The sequence below is a fragment of the Biomphalaria glabrata genome, chromosome 13 (genome assembly GCF_947242115.1).
Source record: "Biomphalaria glabrata chromosome 13, xgBioGlab47.1, whole genome shotgun sequence".
NCBI classification, from domain to species: domain Eukaryota; kingdom Metazoa; phylum Mollusca; class Gastropoda; family Planorbidae; genus Biomphalaria; species Biomphalaria glabrata.
Window position 1 is genome coordinate 34344689 of NC_074723.1, and position 17914 is coordinate 34362602.

At 36.4% G+C, this 17914-nt stretch overlaps 1 protein-coding gene across 1 annotated transcript; it reads right to left on the bottom strand.

The window, feature by feature from the left end:
* Nucleotides 1-566: 566 nt before the first annotated feature.
* On the bottom strand, nt 567-12853 carry LOC106066964 (angiopoietin-2-like). Its single transcript, XM_056008453.1, has 6 exons — nt 12752-12853; nt 7700-8170; nt 6851-6930; nt 6305-6362; nt 4276-5028; nt 567-1372 (listed from the first exon to the last, which is right to left on the bottom strand). The coding sequence occupies exons 1-6, from the start codon at nt 12807-12809 to the stop codon at nt 711-713; spliced, it is 2082 nt and encodes a 693-aa protein (XP_055864428.1). The 5' UTR covers nt 12810-12853; the 3' UTR covers nt 567-710.
* Between the last annotated feature and the right edge of the window lie 5061 nt (nt 12854-17914).

Consider the following 17914-nt stretch of genomic DNA (forward strand, 5'->3'; position numbering starts at 1 on the left):
ATTTTTTAAAATCTATTAATAATATTTCATAGTAAAGTTTCCCCTTTTAGACCAAGAGATCTATAGGGCATCTATTTATTTGGCCAACTGTTAACGAGCATGGTGTCATGTGGCAAGCACAATGACCAACCGCATTTACTTTTTCCAATCAGGTACCCATCAAAGTTGGAGATCTAAAAAAATTAAATCCTTGTCTTCCACAATAATTCGAACCCGGGACCTCGGAAAACAAGCGCTTTACCGCTCAGCTACCCCACCTCTAGTTGAAGATAATAGAAAAATATTTTTCATTTCTTAGATAAAAATTAAAAATGTTGTAATCTCCCAAGCCGTAACGATACTCCTTCCAGCCTCTATTGAACCTTTCCAATGATTCGTCACTAAAAGATGATCGATCCCCCGCCGTCTGTCTTCGTGTCACACATGACCTGTAACCCGGAAACTGAAAGATGGTCGACAACGTACAGGATTACGTCAGAATTATCAAAATCGAGAAAGCAGCCAGTGCATTTAAACCATATAAATTTAAAATATTAAAATATTTAAAAATTTACAAAATGACAAAGTTCAAAACTAAGAATTGCTTTATTTTAAATTCTTTTTTTTTTCACAAAATTCATTTTAGTATCTCTTAATGTATTTTTTTAATTGGAAAGGGAGGGGCGTCTCTTTTATTCTCTGGGGTATGACTGTTGTTCCAAATGTTCGTTTTATTTTCTTTCTCTTATTTTCATCTCGCTAAAAGAAACACTGTTAGTGTATCCAGTTAATTGATGCCAGTTCATTCCCTTAAGTGATGTACGTCCCCATAGACCATTTAGACTAGAATAATGACAGTTTATATACCACCAGGCACCTGAACAATATTCTGCACAGTTTAAGTCACTCTCTACATCGTTATCTCTATCAAAAGTCGTAAAGAACATGTCGTTATGAACTGATAAATCATCTCCAGCATTTCCTGAATAGTCTCCTATCTTCAGTTTATATTTCTTAGTCTCACTCAATACTTTAAAGTTTTCGTATTGCGCAAAATATTTTTTGTTGTTAAATTCTAAATCAATTCTCAAATCATATTGTCCAGTAGAAGTTAAACTAAAAATATTTTCATTTCCCAAATAAAATTCACCAATGTTGTAATCTCCAAAGCCGTCACGATACTCCTTCCAGCCTCTATAGAAATTTACATTTCCGTTGATTCTTCTCTGAAAGATGATCCATCCAACGCCGTCTGTCTTTGTGTCACACATGACCTTTAACCCGGAAGCTAATGTCACCTCCACGCGTTCTTTCTTATGGATGATGCCACGACATGACTCCGGTATTAAAGTATTCTGGATTTCTTGTAATAGAGATGTGTAATTTGTTTTTCCTGAAAGTAAATAGAAACAGTTCTAAAATTATTTGAAGTTCACATTTGATGCATGCAGTCCATCGGACAGGTAAATAACGTTTAGTCGCAGCCTTTTAGCAGCTGAGTTTTTAGCGCAGATGTTTCTCGGTTCAAGAGATAATTTAAATATTTTATAAAAAACATAGTGTTTTTTTTTTATATACTATATTATATAGTATGTGTTTGCCCCTTTACTTATTTTACACATACAAAACAAAGATAGGCATTATTCATTTTAAAGACATAATAACAAAAAAAATAATGATAATATGATTAAACATTTCGCGCCAAAAAGTATGCGTGAAAATAGCCATCACGCCAAATATAAACCTATAAACTATGTCATTACAAAAAAAAATACAAGTAAAATATAAAAAAAAACACTTGTCTACCGGCGGCGTAGCATACGGGGCTATTTTGCAGGGCCGGCATTAGGCCACTTCAACCTAAGCGATCGCAGTAGGCCACGCAATTTTCATAGGACCCGCAATAATTATAGGTGTATAGATTTTTAAATTAAACCATTTTATAACTTATAAAAGATTTCCCTTGCCCTCAATTCGATTAAAAATTCTGATTCTGATTATGTTAAGCAAAAGTGTAAATTTACTCAGAGCTTATAAAAGGTAGGTATTTACATCTTGACTTCTTCTTCTTCTCGGAACTCTAGGCCAGCAAAAGTGAACAAGAGCTCTCTCTCATCGTCCTGAATGAGAACATTGTTCTCTCTGGCGGGTGGGTCAGACTCGTGGCAAGGCCCCTGCCATTTTCCTTTTCTATACCAGGCTAACCTTGCGAGACAGACTTAGACAACGGTACCCTTAATGTTCCTGAAAGTCTAATTATTTAATAAACTAGAACCAGGAGACCATGCCATGCTAGTTGAAATTAATTTGGGAATACTATTACACGAACTCATGTCGGAATGCCTTTTGTTATGACGAAAATGATCGAGCGATCGGGAAACGACTACCAATCTTAAATTTGCTTTTTATGATATGTTACCTAAAAATGTCATTGTACAGGGCGTTTAGAATAGAAAGTCTCTTAAATATTATAATAGAAAATCTCTTAGCAATTAGAATTGAAAGTTTCTTAGAGATTAGAATAGAAAGTCACTTAAATATTATAATAGAAAGTCTCTTAGCAATTAGAATAGAAAGTTTCTTAGAGATTAGAATAGAAAGTCTCTTAGAGATTAGAATAGAAAGTCTCTTAGAGATTAGAATAGAAAGTCTCTTAGCGATTTGAATACAAAGTCTCTTAGAGATTAGAATACAAAGTCTCTTAGAGATTAGAATACAAAGTATCTTAGAGATTAGAATAGAAAGTCTTTGAACTCATCCAACAATCTAGAACAACCACAGCTCAGGTCGTGTCGTTTAACGTGGAAACTTTTGCTTAAAACTTCTAGACTGTTATTGGCTTGGAAGAAAGTCTTTGTAGTTTAACTTTTCAAATGGTGACATACTGACATTTAATATTACAGTCAGTGTATTCATTATAGCTTTAGTACGAAACATAAATTGATGCGGGACCTCTAGGTCATACTGTAGAACATGGAATAATAAGGCTTGTCTTTGAGCCCAAAGATTAATGAGAAATGCAGCATTTTCCGTGGCTGCGCAGCCCCAGCTGTGACCTGCATCTTTTACCACATCCAGGGCAAGCATAACCATTGTCCGCAGGTGGTCGATTTAGATTTTCTTTTCGCCGTCTGCGTTTGTCCTCGGCAGCAGATTTTCTTTTGGTTATCAATGTGTATAACGCGGCCTTCGTGAGTGACCTCTATCTGTCTTTTTCCGAGGCCGCTTGCCATCAGGTGTTATCTTCTTAATCAGCTAAGGAAAGTTGACGCCTAAGCTGGTCTTTAAAGAGTTTCCGGGGAGCGCCTCTGTTACGTCGACCAACATTTAGTACACCCAAAAAGATTTCCTTTGGCATACGTTCGTCTCCCATACAGGATACTTTCCCTGCCCAGCGTAAGTGTCAAACCAAATGAAGTCCCAATATACTGTCCATTCCGACGTGCGCAAGAACATCGCTATTTGTAGTGCGGTCATGCCACCGTATGTCCATGATGGAGCGCAAGCATCTTTGGTGAAAGCGCTCAAGAGTCTTAGTTGTTTTCTTTATAGTGTCCATGTTTCATATAGAAGGGTTAAAAGAACCATCTCTTGGTAGACATTGATTTTTGTAGGCAAGCGGAGCGATTTGTTCCGCTAAACTGTCGTCTGAAAACTTTCAAAAGCGCTACTGGCTTTGGCTAGATGGCTATCAATTTCCCTTGAAATTGAGGTGTCATTTGACACTGTAACACCTAGATATGTGAAACGGTCTACTACGTTAAGGGGCTGTTTGTTTACGGTGATCCTTTGGTCTGGGTATGTTTTGTTAGGTGACTTTTTGAACATAAATTCTGTTTTCACGAGGGGTATTGATAAACTGAAAAAAGGAGACATCGTATGCAAATTCGTTTACCGCGTTTTGGAGGTCATGTTCATTGTGAGCTAGCAGGGCACAATCATAGGCATATATATAATATATATATATATATATATATATATATATATACGAATTGCTTGCTTAAAAGTAAAGGATATAATGGTTGTATCCAACAAGAGGAAATAGCCGCTGTTCAAGATAAAGATTTTCTAGACCTCTCGCCGAAATTAATTGATATTTTAAATGTATTTTCTAATATTATTAAGGCCAAATACGAAATTTCAAATTATGATCAATTATGTGGTAATTATATTCATAACGATATACATTAACTTTCCAATTTCTACGGAAATAGAGCCTTTTTCGAGTTCCATTGTTTGGATTTTTGATCCGACGAATTTTTAGCTAAATAAATGAATGGAATAAAAACTCAGTACCTTCATAATTGGAAAGATTATATTGTAATAAATCTATTGTCTCTTTCAAGCGGGTAAGGTTTTGTTGATTGATTTTTACTTCTTCCCTAATATTTTCAATGTTATCTTGATTGATTTTCAGTTCTTTTCTAACATTTTCGAATTTTGGTTGATTGATTTTTAGGTCTTCTTTAATATTTTCGATCTTTTGTTGATTGATTTTGACATCTTCTTTTTTTTTTTCGATGTTTTGTTGATTGATTTTCACATCTTCTTTAACATTTTTGATGTTTTGTTGATTGATTTTTACATCTTCTTTCACATTGTTGATGTTTTGTTGATTGATTTTCACATCTTCTTTAACATTTTTGATGTTTTGTTGATTAATTTTCATTTCTTCTTTAACAATTTCGATGTTTTGCTCATGAATATTCATTATGTTTCGTTCGCTAATCTCTCGCCTCTGTTTTTCTTTACCAACGTCTCTCTGCAAATCATGAACAACTTTGACCAAATCATCAAAAGTTGGTCTTTGTACAGAAATGACTAACTGCTCCTGAAATCTGTCTTTTTGTCCGAGTACATAGTTGACATGGGCACCGCAAAAATATTTTCCAGAGTCAAACAATTTCACATTTTGCCATGTGACTTGAAGATAGGAATCTTTAGACAAGTTGTGATAGAGTTCGCCTTGTATTGTATTGGAGCTCAGGTTTTGTCCAGATTTAGTAACAGGTTGATCTCTAGATATAGTTGCAATAACTTCAGTGGTCTCTGAAAAAAAAATGTACCGATATGTAGCAAGATTAAAATGCTAGAAATACAGAATGATAAAAGGCATACATTTTTTTTTTATTTTAAATGTTTTGCTTTGTCATAAAGAGTAACAAAAATTATTATTCTAAACAAAATTTTGTTTGAGAAATATTGTGCATCGGTCTGTAGTAGGATTTCATAGACTCAAGCTGACAAGTCTTTAATCCTTACTGGAAGAGGGAAAGAGAGGGTTTTCACGGGAATGCAGCAATTCCAACATTGGCAATCATCCCACAGAATTTTTGTGCAATATTATTGGAATAAAGAGGCTCTCTGGCTGAGTGGTTACTTTTAAGCGTTTTGAGTGGGGTTCAGGGTTCCAATCTTGGTAAAGACTGGAATTTTGAATTTTGGGATTTTAATTGCACCCTCAAATGTGTACCTCCTGACTTTAGTTAGGGAAAGTAAAGGATTTTGGTCGTTGTGTTGACCACATGGCAATCTACTCGTTTACCGTCGCCCATAGAAACAGATGACCTTAGTTCCATCTGCCCTATAGATCGCAGTCTCTGAGAGAGAAACTAATTGAAATAGGAAGAAATCCCATAGGTGTGTCCACATTGCTGATACCGTGGGAGGCAGAAGAGAACTCAACAGAATGGTACGACTCAAACCAAAAATGGTCGATGCCGCGAGAAGTCTACATTCATAAGCATTTTGAGACTAATTGACTGGACTTTTCAAAGTGCTTACAGTCTATGAAGAAGTTTTGGAAATGAACCATAGTCGCTCTTTGACAGACAGAGGTCAACAGATGTCAACAACAACCATTTCCTTTATTCGATACCAAGCTAAATAATTAATTACCAATACCATTAATTAATAAGTTGAGATTTTTTGGTTTATCAATTCCTGTTTTGTGAGGTAAAATAAATATTTGTTTAATGTAATTGGAGAATGCTTGATAGAGAAATAGTGTTAACAATTGTTTAAGGGGACTAAACCCAAATAAATGTAGCCATATCTGTGAATACTGAAGGATTAGTTCCCATTGTTGGTATGAAACTAAAAAAAGGAATCGTTAGTAATTAATTGTCTGATTGGTAAGTTTATTTTAATGACTAATGTCTTGTCAATGACAATGAACACTGCGAGGTCTCAGCTTGATCCCTGAATGAGATCGTGACAAATAATGTGTACACACTTTGTACCAGACAGACAGTGAGTTGATATAAGCTTTTTAAATAACAATACTCTAAGATCGCAAATGTTTGTTATATTAATAAAACGTTACCGTGAAGTATGTACATGAATTGAAGAACTGAATCTTGATAAGAACTATCGTTTGAAGCCTGTGAAACAAAACATATAAATATTAATAAAACTTTTCTAAAGATCTGCCAAATAATACTACAACTACTCACCTATTTAAAAATACACAAACAAACAAAAACACTCTTGTATACAGCAAATGGTTTGTTAACACCACGAGATTTCAAATTGACTATGGACAAAGTAATTCAAACATAATTTTTTTTTTATGAAATCTAGAAAAAAAAAATACAATTATTTATAATGTTGGTGCTTGTATTTAAGTTCGTTTGGATGTGTCTGTGTGTTTTTGCGTTTGTGTGTGTTTTTGTGTGTGTATGTGGGTACTTTTGTATGTATGTGGGTACTTTTGTGTGTATGTGGGTACTTTAGTGAGTGTCTTTGAGTGCGTTTGTGTGCGTGTGTTTTTGCATTTGTTTCTATGTGCGCTTGTCTGTGGATGTGTGTAAAATAAGATTTAATTTCCGCCTCAGGTAATTTCTAAAAAAAATATTTATGGTGACTTTACCGGAAAAGAACATTTGACTGTCAAAGGTTCTATGAGTTCTTTTACAATTTCAGAACTTGCAACGAAACGAAGTTTTGATCCTGTATACAAAAAAATTAAGTTTGTGGTGAAAAAGTTATACAAATCGAAATAGTTTACGTAAAAATGTAATATTATCAAGATATTTAAGTCAATTTGTTATTGAATTGAATGTCTACATATACGATTAGTTCGAAGATGTTTAACAAGGAATGAAGAGAAGAACTCAGATGTTATTCAGTTTGTTCTCAAATTATTTAAATACATCTCCAACAAAAGAAGAAACATCAGGCAATAAAGAATGAAAACATCACAGTTAGCATATGTCGCCTCTACAACTTCTCAGCACTTTGTAGAGTATTCTCCAAGTTTGTTCCTTCAATAACTTAAAAAAGAATTCCTACTACGTAAATAAAATATTGGAAATATAACAGACAGTAAATTATCACTAAGAACGTAAGTAGGGAGTGGGGAAAAATAAAAAAAAAAATCAGGCCCTCACTTGAGAAGGGTTCCCCCTTTGGAGTGTCCCAGATTAGTTTTTTACATTAAATATAATATATTATCTTTTGTCATGATGTCAAGTGTCAAAATTTAGGGGTCCCTAAAGAGGTCAAGCCCCCCGCGTATTCAAACCCCTAGCTACACCCCCACTGGATTGTCCAAGATTAGTTTTTTTACATTAAATATAACACCATTATCTTGTGTTATGATGTCAAATGTCAAAGTTCAGAGGCCCCTAAACAGGTCAAGCCCCGCGCGCATCCAAACACCTTGATACACCACTGCTTAAAGCCTACTACATTGTATTATTTTGTTTCTAATACTTACTTATATTATTGTATCCAGAAATCCCTACATTCATCGAAGAACATTGTTCTATTTCTTTGGAAATCATTAATCGTGTGATTTTTTCAATCAATGCTGAGACATTTGGCTCATATCTCACTTCTTTCTTGTCTTTCATGGAAACATTTTTCTGAATAGAGTTATCTCCATCAACATTACATCTATAAGCTTGAGCGTCCGACTGAATAGGATTGTAGACAGTCAAGGACAGGAACAGATTTCCAAAACTGACTTGCGCATGTCTGAACTGAACAAATTGTTGGAGATTGAAAGTGTGAGTGTCCAGTGACAGAAGAACATAAAAGTCTTTGATCGTTTCGTTATAACGTGACAGTGACACAGATTTGATGACATCAATGTTTGGAACTTGGTTGTTAGTTACAGAACAGTTGATCACAAGTTGTGACGTGAACACTGGCAATATGACCTCTGGCTGGACATTAATGATAAGATCTGAAACAAAATATTTTAAAATACTTAGGAAAAATTGAATGATTTAGAAACCTATCCAAAAATCTTCACCAAATAGGAATCTCTGAAATTTTTTCAAACTTACTAGGGTAACGATAAATGCATTCAAATTCATCTTTTGCATCGTATAACTTAATGATAGATAACTATCTTAATTCTTGATAGATAACTATCTTAACTCTTGATAGAAAACTATCTTATCTCTTGATAGATAACTATCTTAACTCTTCATAGATAACTATCTTAACTCTTGATAGAAAACTATCTTATCTCTTGATAGAAAACTTTCTTAACTCTTGATAGATAACTATCTTAACTCTTGATAGATAACTATCTTGTCTATTGCTAGATAACTATCTTAACTCTTGATAGATAATTATCTAAGCTCTTGATAGATAACTATCTAAACTCTTGATAGATAACTATCTTAACTCTTGATAGATAATTATCTTAGCTCTTGATAGATAACTATCTTAACTATTGATAGATAACTATCTTAAATCTTGATAGATAATTATCTTAGCTCTTGATAGATAACTATCTTAATTCTTGATAGATAACTATCTTAACTCTTGATAGATAACTATATAAACTCTTGATAGATAACTATCTTAACTCTTAATAGATAACTATGTTAACACTTGATAGATAACTATCTTAACACTTGATAGATAACTATCTTAACTCTTGATAGATAACTATCTTAACTCTTGATAGATAACTATCTTAACTCTTGATAGATAATTATCTTAACTCTTGATAGATAATTATCTTAGCTCTTGATAGATAACTATCTTAAATCTTGATAGATAACTATCTTAACTCTTGATAGATAAATATATAAACTCTTGATAGATAACTATCTTAACTCTTGATAGATAACTATGTAAACACTTGATAAATAACTATCTTAACTCTTGATAGATAACTATCTTAACTCTTGATAGATAACTATCTTAACTCTTGATAAATAACAATCTTAACTCTTGATAGATAACTATCTTAACTCTTGATAGATAACTCTTTCTCTCGTAATTACTTTCTTTGTTTTACAATGTTATTTTTGACATCGAATTATAAGAATATGCATGCTCTCTTTACATAACGCAAATAAAAGTGTATACATTTAAAAATCTATTTGTATTAATGGGATCAAATCCAAGTCGGCATAGTCTATTAGGAGAGAAAGAGTTAATAATTCTTTTAGGTAATAGATGTATGTAACATTTAGAGCATATGACTTTAACACTATGTGCTATATATATATATATATATATATATATATATATATATTTGTATCATAATGTGTAGACAACATTAATCGTATTTACAAAGCTAACATCAACTCACACAATGCCTGTCTGTATGTCTGTCTGTCTGTCTGGTAAAACGTTTGTACGATATTTCTCCTACACCCATTCTCAGATGAAGTCTAAACTTTGTTAAATTATTCACTGACATATTAAAAAAAAAACAACTAATAAACAAATTAACTAATTAGTCAGTTAATTATTGATAATTTGACTATTTTGTTTGATACCAAATTAAGAAAATAAATCCTATATGATTTAGATATATACTTGTAAAGAAGAAGTTCTTCCCCTTATAAATTTCAAATTTTGCTTGTTTTCTTCTAATAGATTTAACTAAAGACAATTTTCGCGCTTACACTAATATCATGCTCCGAGCGCTTTGGTCCAATCTCATCTGCTGTCCAGTGGGGGTGGGCTTATTTTGGAGAACGTTTTCCGAGCAGCAACTTGAAAATTTAGGCGCTCAGTAGACACCACTGTGCTTGAGACGGGTGTCGAACCTTGAGCGCCATCGATATGTTTCTCAGCCAGGCTCAAACGAACTCACGGTCAATCAAACATCCCAAAAGGTAATAATATATTTATAACATAACATACATATAACATAAAGTGTATGTAACATACAAACGTGCGCGATAGAACCTTATCAGCATCTTTATAGTCCTTAGGCAACGACTCTTGCGCTGGCTCGGACATGTTCGCGGATAGAGGAAAATCGCTACCCAAAAATCATTCTGTACGGGCAAGTTGCGTCTGGCTCAAGAAAAACTGGTCTCCCCCACCTCCGTTACGTGGATGTGATAAACATGATTTAAAATCAGTGAAACATTTCTTCTTGTTCATCTTCGTTGTCATTTTTATGTTGGAGCGTTCAGATGACTAGAAAACACGCCAAAAATATCTACGAGTCACCCTAGATAGGAAGCTCTCAATGCACTTGGACATCCAGGATGTTGAACGAAAGGCCTCGGAGAAGCTTGGGTTACTCAGAAAGCTAGCCAGCACCAAGTGGGGCGCCCGAGCTGACACGCTCCGCACACTGTACACAGGGGCTGTCAGATCCCAAATCGAGTACAGCCTGCCCGTGCAGATGTACGCAAGCAAGACGGCCCTCGAATCACTCGACCGTGTACAGGCCCAGGCTCTCAGGTTCATTTGCGGCACCTATAGAACGAGCCCAACTTCCGCTGCAGAAATCATGTCCAACGTGGCTCCTCTCAGCTTGAGGAGAGAGCGCGCCGTGCTAACGGCCCTGGAACGCTACAAAAGGGGCGAACCAGGGCTACCGACCCATACATTAGTCACTCAGTGGAGAGTAAAAAACATGATAAAACGGACATCATTTATGCACTGCGCGTCAAATTTGAGTGCTCAAGCTGGCCTCTCCACTGATCGGGTCCCAATCCGACGGATACGTACGTACCCGCCCTGGAGGAGAAAGCCCATCCCTCCCATAAATTTCACTATACACAGGTTGGAGGGGGCCACAAAGCGGCACAAACACCCGGATTTACTGAGGAAAATGGCATTTGACACACTAAAGACCTACCCGGCTGATGACATTTACTGTTACACAGACGGGTCGGTCATGAAGGACCCCTTAAGAGCTGGGTATGGGGCCTATATCTGCTACCCAGACCATGAACCAGACAAGCTGTCAGGCACATGCGGCCTCGTCGCATGCAGCTTTGATGCAGAATTAACGGCGATAACCAATACCCTCAATTACGTGCTCCAAAAAATGCGTGAAAAGATAACCGTTGCGACAACCGTTGTAATGGTTACCGATTCCCAGTCCTGCCTCCAAGCCATGGCTTGAAAGGGGGAAAGTCCAAATTGGTGGAAGAGGCATTAGGCGCTGCAAATAACATCCGCCTACTTATTGGAGCTGTCATCGTAATGCAGTGGGGGCCCTCGCACTGCGGCGTGAGGGGCAATGCCGTGGCGGATGCTCTAGCACGAGAAGGAGCGCTGGCCGTGCCCACTTTCGAGTCACCAAGTACGTTCCCACAGGCTACGAAAGCAATACGAATGTAGGTACATGTAAAGTGGTTGAAATCCTGGAATGACTCCAACACTGCCAGGGGAGTCTGGCAGCACATGCGTCGCCAAATCGAGAGGACCCGTGGTGGAGGCTAAAAAGGTCGGAACAAACAACAATAGCGCAGTGACGTACGAGACACTGCCCCATAGGTGCTTACTTCGCCCGGTTCCGGCCAAATTTTTATGCCCGTTGCCGACACTGTGTGGAATCAGAAGATACGGTGGCGCACGTCTTGCAAGAGTGTCCACAGCTCCGCGAGCTGAGGGAAAACGTATCCAGTGGTTCACTATGTTTGTATGGAAGCTATGAGGCACTACGCCAAACAGCAGAGTTCCTTACCAGGGCACTACGGGAGACCTAGGTCTCCCTGCCTTGTCACCAATTGGAGTTAATATCAGATGACTAGATGAGATAAACTGCGCAGAGGTTTCTAAATCAGCGAGCACTCTATATAGTTTTCTTTCTATTGGGGTGTTTTTTGGGGCCAGTGTCTTGTACGGGCAGTTTTGGACTGACCATTGGGAAGACAAAGCTCTTGACCGCACTAGAGAGAGACAGTGACCAACAGCTCTTCTACCACAAAAGCGAAAGCTACTTTGACCTGCAAACTATGTGGACAGGAGTGTCTCTCCAAAATAGGGCTCCACAGTCATATGAAAAAGCATGAACCAATGTCGTTCTATACCTGAATGAGGCCTAAAACAATAACATCGGTTTTATATATAACATATAGCGTATGTAACTTAGAGTGTATACAACATAACGTGTTTACTTTGTTTTAATAAATACGTTTTAAAAATGTAGATATTTAGATATTTAAACTCCCACAGGAGAGAAGAGGACGGCGGCAGAAAGGGTTTAAATTTTAAACATCAAGTTTATGTAACATCAAGTTTATGTAACATTACATTTATGTAACATTATGTTTATGTAACATTACTTTTATGTAACATCAAGTTTATGTAACATCAAGTTTATGTAACAATAAGTTTACGTACGTATACTATCTGTGATATAAAGTAAGATTCAAAATATTTTTATAAGTATTAAAAAACATTTCTTAGTTATCTTTAATAAATAAAAGCTAGATGTATATAATGTTTCCAAATTAAAAGTAGTACATATAGCCTTTCTTATAAAACTTTGCTAATATGAAAGCTTCAGGACTGTAAACTAGATACAAACAAAAGTCGAAAGTCTAAATACCTGAAAGAGCTAATGGAGCTAAATAAACGCAAAGAAGAAGACTCAGTAGGAAAGCCATTTCTCAACAATTGGCAAGGGAGAGAAACTCGTCTCTTTATAGATAGACACTAGACGAGTTATACAACGATGTAAGATTGCAGAATATTGTTATCATATTTAGTTTCACCATTGATGTTCAACCCACGGCCCGATAAGCGCATCCTGCTCGTGACATGGTGCTAACTGACCCCTAGAATTATCTGGTCACGTAGCAGGAGAGACCTGGTTCCATTATCTCCATATCTTTTAAGTTGATGCGACCTGTAAGTCAAGGAAATGTATTATGTCAGCCAGACTAAGAAATTTGGAGAACCCTCGAGTTACAGAATCAGCTCCAGCAAAACAATAGTTCTTTGAGAGTAATGGATACTTGTTGTAACTTGTTTGACATCCGTGATGGCTCTCTTGTCATGACAACGAAATAATAAAGATAAAAACAAAGATAATAATAGAGAAAGTAAAAGAAAAAAAGAGAGGCAGAGAGGGAGGGAGAGGCAGAAAGATTGCTGGAAAATATTTTTTAAAGTTAAGAAGCCCTTTCAGACCTTGGAGCAGATGGTTAGACATAAGTTTCCGAACAGGTTTACTGTTATAAGGCCAGACTTAATGAACAACTGCCTATATTTCCTATTAAATACTGAGAAAGACACAAGGACAGAGGCGCATTTTTTTATTCCATAAGCTAGAAAAAAAGTGCTCCTTCTTCCCTAGTGCCATTGTAGAATGGAAAAGGGTTTCTTGAATCAGCCAGGAAAACTAACGATTTAGCAGAGTTTACATGTTACATGCATAAATTGATTGACAAATGAAAGGCGTAGGACGTAATCATCTTCTATTTTGAAGTAACCTCTGTAATATATAAGATTTTCTTAACTAAAGTCAGATACCAATAAGAGTTGGATGGACTCAGGGGCGTCCTTAGTTTGAAAACTCCATTTTAATTGTCGGCGTTTCCTGATATTTCTACTGAGAAGCCTTTCCCATGTTTGGGTATAGCTTCAAGGCAACAGAGGTTTGAGTCCATAGCTGTCTTTCTCAGCCATGTCTATCTAGACACTCCTGCACAAAACTTACTGGTTTAGGCGCCAGTTACTTGCCCTTGCCCCTTCTCCTGTTACTGAAAACTTCCGCCGGAGCCACAAGTGAAGGCCAGGAGTTGGAATGATTGTCAGAGGCTATTTGAGAAGCATTGCATTTCGGAAATATTTTATAGGTATTGAAATTCTTATATCCATTACCGTTTCCTTTAATGTCAACTTAGCGAATTATAGAAAATCTTACACTACATGGATGTACAATCTATACATCTTCAAGATGGTACGTCTACAAATGTTTAAAACAACAATTATAGTGACTCTAAATGGTAGTTTAGTTTGATTGACTAATTTTAATTCATTCTTCTAATGCTTAGAACTAGTCATACCTGCTACTTCTTCTTCTTTGTCGTTCTCGTTCTCATTATTATGTTGGAGTGTTCATATGACTATGAGATGAACTGCGCAGTGGTTTCCAAATCAGGCAGCCCTTCATATAATTTTCTTTCTATTTGGGGTGTTTTAGGGCGAGTGTTTTTTCGGGCATCTTGGTCAAATTATAAGTTTTTCAAAGGAAATGGTCAGCATTCTCTGGTGACACTCCACAAGGGCAGATCTCACTGGGTTCACTTTTGAGCTTCCTAAACTTATGTTTTCTCATTCTGTTTTGTTCGGTTCTGATGCTAAAGATTAAACGTTGATCAGGGGCGGACTGCGTATCAAAATCGGCCCGGGCATTACCATATAAACCGGCCCACGAATTAATGGCGTCATATCATGGGCGTTTTTCGGTGTGGGGGTAACCCCCCCCCCCCAATTGCAATGTATATGTTCATGTATGTAATTAATCTTCTTTACATTCCGACTTTTCATTCTTATGGGTGTTTTTGTTTATCCTAAAGTAGGTTCTTCTTTTAACAAGTGAAAAGACAGTACACACCACCAAGGACAGCTAGGGAGTCTGGGGGATTGCTGTGAGCTCCCCCAGCTCGGTCCGAGGCTTCACCCCAGATCCAAGCATTATTTCCGTTATTTTAACCTTTAAAAAATGTATATTCTGAGGTTACCTATCTAAAGTGCAATTAGCTTGCTACTTTTCCGCAAAAAAATCGCAAACCAATTCTGCTATTCACTGCACTTTATTAATGGAGTCCAGCGACTGGTAGAAAATGGTAACTATAGTTTTGCTTTAGTTTATGTATTGGAGGGGGGGGGATAACCACAAAACCCTTTTTAGCTACGCTTAGGAAATTCCTTTAGTTGGCTGCACTGGGGCATTAAGTTTCCTTTTCAGACAATGAGGTCTGGGTCAAGTGATAATTTGAATCCCCCCTCCTCCCGGCCACGCCCATGTGTCATATTATAAGTGTCAGCCTAATTCTCTTCAAAATATATACCGTTTTATAATGCACTGGAATGTATACTTGTGTAGGATTAAATAATGTATTTTATATTTTATTTATACATGCATGTAGTCTGAAAACTATAAACAATACAATAGCAGCCTTAATGAGTTTGAAACTTTTTTGGTAGTACTTATAGATTATAGATGTTTCTTAAAAAAATAAGATAGTTACGTCCTACGCATATCATATGTCAATCTAGTCATGCATGTTGATTTGTGACTTAAAATATGCTAAGTCATTGGTTTTCCTGGCTGACTCAGGCAACCCATTCCATTAAAATAAGAGAATACAGAACGGTTAGAGAGGCACTTACAAGTACATTCTTAAAAGCGCGAATTGTATATGAATATTTCATGACCCATTATTGAAAATATAAATCTCCATTCATTAAATATCGGTAGCGACAGAGCTATAAGCCTATAAATTATTATAATTATTATAAGAATTTCCATCATTAATGACTTCAAAATGTCTTTTTTTAAATTAAATAATTTGTCTTCTGTCTTCTAAATCTTACGAATCAAAGACGGTCCTTCAAAAGAGAAGTTATTTACGTCCGTTGCGTATTCTCGTGTCCTGGAGTGCGTGCTAGAATTGTTAAGTAGTGGGGACCTAGTGATTATGAGCCTAGCGTTCCGTCTGTCTGTCTTCTATCTGTCTTCTAAATGTCCGTCTGTCTTATAATACCTGTCTGACTTCTACCTGTCTGTCTTTTTTCCACCTGCCTGTCTGTCTTCTACCTGTCTATCTGTCTTTCTGTTTGTCTTCTACCTGTCTGTCTGTCTGTCTGTCTGTGTCTTCTACTGTCTGTCTTCTACTTGTCTGTCTGTCTATCTGTCTGTGCCTTCTACTGTCTGTCTTCTACTTGCCTGTCTGTCTTCTACCTATCTGTCTGTCTGTGTCTTTAACAATCTGTCTGTCAAGAGCGTGGGTGTGTAAGATGTGAGATTGTGTGTGTGTTTGTTTATTTTATTGGTTGGTGTGTGAATTGTTTTATCACGGGATTTTCAAGGGGGGGATAATTAGGTTTTCTAGCGGTCAGTCTAGCAGTTGGAGAGCTGACCTGGTCTGAGTAGGGTGCTGATGTTTTTGTGTATTTCATAAGAGTGATATAATTGTGTGCTTTACTAAGTATTAAAGTATTATCGATATTCATGAATATAAGGAGTTAGAGTTGATGTATACTAAGTGTTCGTATTTGAGTTAAGCAAGTATTGACAAGTGTAATTGAGAATCATACCCTAGATTATCGAGCCATATGTAAGTGGTAAAGAACTCACCCGAGTTCCCTTACAGTTGGGGGCTCTTGTGAAAGAAAACCAGGACCTCTCGTCGCATAAATTGTATAAGTAGAGCAGTTATAAATTGTTATTGATGTACTTAAACTTGCAAATATTGTTCTACATGTTATATTGTTGTTAACTTGACACTCATTCTATTTTAAAACATTTTCCTCATGTTATTGATGTACTTAAACTTACAAATATTGTTCTACATGTTATATTGTTGTTAATTTGACACTCATTCTATTTTAAAACATTTGTCCTCATGTGTTATGCCCCTTGATTTGGCCTTGAGGAACGGCGGTGGTTTGAAGTACCAGTACAGAGAGGACAGCGACAGCCCGAAGTTGCATCACGAGGACAGGTTGGATCACGTGCAGGGAGTGGAAGTTAAGTGATTTGTGTTACCTCTCGTGTAGCTGAACCCTCTACTTTCTAGCCTCTGTTTTCTTGCCTCTATTATAATTTGTTTCAATTTGACTATCATATATTTTCCTGCATTTTTTTTCTTTGCTGTCATACTAGCCTCTCAATTTAAGGCTTCAGTCATTTCATTCTGATTTTATCGTTGCCAATTTAAAAAAGCAAGAGTCTTTAAATCAACGTATTCTAACTTCCTATCTGAATCTAATAATCTGATCATTATTTCAATTTGTATCTTTCTGTCTTGATCATTTACTTGCCTAGTTAGTCTTTCTAATCTATTGTATAACTAAAAATATTCTGCAAAATTAGGATTGATTTTATTTTCCTATTGTATGTATAATAGAGCACTATAACTATTCTTAAGGTAGTAATTTAAGGTAAAAGAAATACTAGGACTGTTATTTTAACATTTTCTGTAAACTTAGTGTAGCAAACGTACTGAGTGCTGTGTATTATAAGGATCAGAAAGTAAAACATGGAAAAAGAAAGTGAGGCAGAGAAACAAAGAAGAGAAAGATCTGAGAGGGTGGAGGAAAGAGAAATGTCCAAGCTGCAACAGATGATAAGATTAAAAGAACTGGAATTGGAGGAAAAAGAGAAAGACAGACAGGAAAGGGATAAAGAAAGACAGGAAAAGAAAGAGCAGAGAGAACATGAGGAAAAAATGAAGAAACTTGATTTACAAATCGCACAGGAAAAAAATAAAACACAATCAAGCGCGACAACCGGAGTCACGGCCCAGAGACCAAGACTGAGTAAAGGTTTCCCTGCCATGACAACCGAAGATCTACCTTGTTACCTCGACATGTTCGAGATGGCAGCTAGGAGAGACAAGGTTCTAGAAGAAGACTGGGTGGCACAGCTGCAGGAGAAAATAACACCTAAACTAAGGCAATTCCTGACACAGAGAAGATTAGTGGACTGCACTGACTACGAGAAGATAAAAAAAGAGCTCCTAGACTATGTGGGAATGAC